Source organism: Meleagris gallopavo, chromosome 18 (genome assembly GCF_000146605.3).
Source record: "Meleagris gallopavo isolate NT-WF06-2002-E0010 breed Aviagen turkey brand Nicholas breeding stock chromosome 18, Turkey_5.1, whole genome shotgun sequence".
Taxonomy (NCBI): Eukaryota; Metazoa; Chordata; class Aves; order Galliformes; family Phasianidae; genus Meleagris; species Meleagris gallopavo.
In genome coordinates, this window is record NC_015028.2 from 110,163 (window position 1) to 114,126 (window position 3,964).

Sequence of the window (3,964 nt, forward strand, 5' to 3'; positions counted from 1 at the left end):
CCCTCCGCCCCACGGGGGTTCCCACGGCCCCCGTCCCACCCTGTGGTCCCCCCACGATCTCACCATGGCCATCCAGAGCTCACCCCATGGTACGGCCACGGTCACTCCGTCGTCACCCAATGGTCATCCATTGTGGTCTCACCATAATGATGCCACAGTCACCTCTTTGTCACCCCATTCTCATCCCATATTCTCCCTTTATGTCCCTTTGCCCCTTTATGGTCCGCTCGTGGTTAACAGACATTTCCCTCTGTGATCAGGTCATGTTCAGCACATGCTCCTCCAGTGTTCCCATCATAGTGACCTCATTGTCACCCAATCATGTCCCCGGTGTCCCTGATTGGACCCAGATGTCCCTTATGGGACAGGACCTGGCCATTCCCAATGCCATCCAGGAGTCCATGTGGCATGGGACATTGATGTGCACATGCGATGGGACCCAGGTGTCCCCACTGTCATCCAGATGCCTCCACGGGTTGAGAAATGACCACCCCAATGTCACCCAGATGTTAACATGTGATGGGACCTGGTCATCCCTCATGGCATCCCCATGTCCAACTTGGTGTGGGATCCCAGTGTCACCCAATCCCATCCTAGTGTCACACAGATGTCCACTGGGGATGGCATCCAGATGTCCCCAAGTGCCACTCAGCTGCCTCACCAACCCAAGACTTCCTCCCAGTACTCCCAGTGCTCTCAGTTTTCCCCCAGTTCCCTCCTCCCCGCACCCAGATCTGGTTTGTGGGGACACCACCACATGGAGACAGCACATTTTGGGGTGAAAATCTCTTTATCTGGAGCTGAGGTGATGAGAGCTGGAGTGGAGGTCACTGTGATTTCTGCACAGCATAGGAATGAGAATGGTGAGTCTGGGGATGTTTGGAGGTATTTTGGGGGTATTTTGGGGTTTTTTGGGGGATGTTACCTTGGTTTCCTCTTCGGGTCGTGCAGCTGAGAGGAGAGAAAGAGTGAGTGGATGGGGATATGGGGGGATATGGAGACATGGGGGATGTGGGAGGACATGGGGACACGGCGTCATTAGGATATTGGGACATAACGACATTGCTCATGGGGACATTGGGTCATGGGGTCCATTGGGATATTGGGGTGTGAGGATGTGGGGGCTCTGAGATGTGGGAACAGCACTCACCTGTAGGGTAGAGCCAACGGATGAGGCCACAGAGGATAAAAGCCACCAAGAAGAGCCCTGTGATGTCCTCCAGGTGCGGCCCCTCAGTCCCTTTGGGGACAACATCAGCCTTAAGCATGGTGTCACCACCCTGGGTGGGGTCTCCAACCCTGGGGCTACGGTCCCCAACCCAAATCCATGCATCTCTCATTATCCCAAGCCACGGTCCTGATGTCCCTGCCACACTCCCAACCACGGTCCCAATGTCTCTTGATGTCCCCAACCTCAGTTCCGGTGTCCCTTGGTGTCCCCAGCCACGATCATCAATATCACTCCTAACCACGGTCCCACCATCCCAATACCTCCACGTGTCTCCAACACCCCCACATCCCCCCTCACCAGCCAGGAGCAGTCGGACGGAGACGCGCATTGGTTTGGCCAGTGCAGTGTGGGTGACAACGCAGCTGTAGACGTCCCCGTGGTGTTGGGGACGTGCAGGGATCAGCCGTGCTGCCGCCGTCCGGCTGTAGGTTCCATCAGCAGCCTGGCGGTGACCCGATGTCCAGCTGTCCATCACTGTGCCCCCCGGTGATCGCGATGGCCCTGAGCCCCCCGCGCGGCGCTGCCATGTCACTGTCACATCCAAGGGGTAGAAGCCAGACACGTGGCACTGCAGCTCTGCTGATGTCCCTGGGGTCACCACCAGGTTCTTTGGGGACAGTGTCACCTTGGGGGGCTCTGGAAGACATGTGGGGGGACGTTGGTCCCATATAGCCGATAGGGGTCCATTCTATAGGGCTCATCCCTCCCAATAAACCTATTGGTGGACTATGGGATGATGCCACACCATCCTGTAGGAATCATCATCCCATATATCATATCATATCATATCATATCATATCATATCATATCATATCATATCATACCATATCATCATCCTATAGGATGATATATATATCATCATGTCATCCTATAGGAATCACATCCCACAGGAATACCACCCAGTCCCATCCACCCTATTGCCCCCATAAGAATACCACCCAGTCCCATCCACCCTATTGCCCCCATAAGAATACCACCCAGTCCCATCCACCCTATTGCCCCCACAGGAATACCACCCAGTCCAATCCACCCAATTGCCCCCATAGGAATACCACCCAGTCCCATCCACCCTATTGCCCCCATAGGAATACCACCCAGTCCCATCCACCCTATAGCCCCCATAGGAATACCACTCAGTCCCATCCACCCTATTGCCCCCATAGGAATACCACCCAGTCCCATCCACCCTATTGCCCCCATAGAAATACCACCCAGTCCCATCCACCCTATAGCCCCTATAGGAATACCACCCAGTCCCATCCACCCTACAGCCCCCATAGGAATACCATCTGGTCCCACACGTCCTATATGACCCATAGCAATACCACCAGGGGTATCGTATGCCCCATATTACCAATAGGAATACCACCTGGTTTCACACACCCCATAGGAACACCACCCAACCCCACACCCCATAGGAACACCTCCAGCCCCACGTGGACTCATCAAAGACGTCGAGCTGCAGCACCGTCTGCGTGTGCCCGTGGGGCAGGAACACGGAGCAGATGTAGGTGCCCTCATCCCCTGGTGATGGCCTCGCCAGTCGCAGCGTCACCTCTGTCACCCCGTCCCCATCCCGTGTCCCCAGCAGCAGTTCGGCCCCAGGGGTGGTGTGGGAGGCGCGGGCGGTGGAACTGTCATAGGCCAGCAGGATCCGACCCGCACCCCTGCTCTGGTGACGCCACTCGAGGATAAAGGGAGACAGGGGGGCAGCGAAGGCACAGTGCAGGAGGGTGGGGGACCCCACACGGACCCGGAGTGTTGGGGTGTTGGTGAGCACCGCCAGGGACACTGCAGGGACATGGGGAGGTGAGGGGACATGGGGACACTGGGGGGACATGGGGACATTGGGGGGACATGGGGAGACTGGAATATGTGGGGAGATGAGGGGATATGGGGAGGTGAGGGGACATAGGGACCCTGGGGTACATGGGGAGATGAGGGGACATAAGGAGGTGAGGGGACATGGGGACACTGGGGAATGTGGGGAGATAAGGGGACATGGGGACACTGAGGGGACGTGGGGATACTGGGGGACATGGGGAGGTGAGGGGACACGGGGATACTGGGGGACATGGGGACATTCAGGGGACATGGCGATACTGGGGGACATGGGGATACTGGGGGACATGGAGACACTGAGGGGACATGGAGACATTGAGAGGACATGGAAAATTGAGGGGACATGGGGAGGTGAGGGGACATGGGGATATTGGGGGACATGGGGACATTGAGGGGACATGGCGATACTGAGGGACATGGGGAGGTGAGGGGACATGGGGATATTGGGGGACATGGGAACACTGGGGGACATGGGGAGGTGAGGGGACATGGGGATATTGGGGGACATGGGGACATTCAGGGGACATGGTGATACTGGGGGACATGGGGAGGTGAGGGGACACGGGGATATTGGGGGACATGGGGAAATTGAGGGAACATGGGGACACTGGGGGACATGGGGAGGTGAGGGGACATGGGGACATTGAGGGGACATGGGGACGCATGGAGAACATAGGGACACATGGGTATTATAGGGATGCATAGAGACACTGGGACACATGGGGACACACTGAGGAACAGACAGGGACGTGGGGACACCCAGGGAGGGACATCCGAGGCCCCCCCTTACCGGCAGCAGTGATGGTTCCTTCTGTGCCTGTCCCTCCCTGCAGCAGCGCAGTGGCACTGTACTGGGGGGTCCCCACCGCCGCCACCCACCACTGGCCCCCC

General features: G+C 57.5%; 1 protein-coding gene across 1 annotated transcript; it reads right to left on the reverse strand.

Annotated features, from left to right (window-relative positions):
• Positions 1-771: 771 nt before the first annotated feature.
• On the reverse strand, positions 772-3,963 carry LOC100539989 (tapasin; the record flags this gene model as incomplete). The annotated part of the gene is made up of 6 exons (XM_010720647.1): positions 772-839; positions 926-951; positions 1,151-1,240; positions 1,529-1,867; positions 2,678-3,022; positions 3,864-3,963. Coding segments are annotated over 6 exons (912 nt in total), but the record flags the coding sequence as incomplete, so codon positions are not given.
• Between the last annotated feature and the right edge of the window lies 1 nt (position 3,964).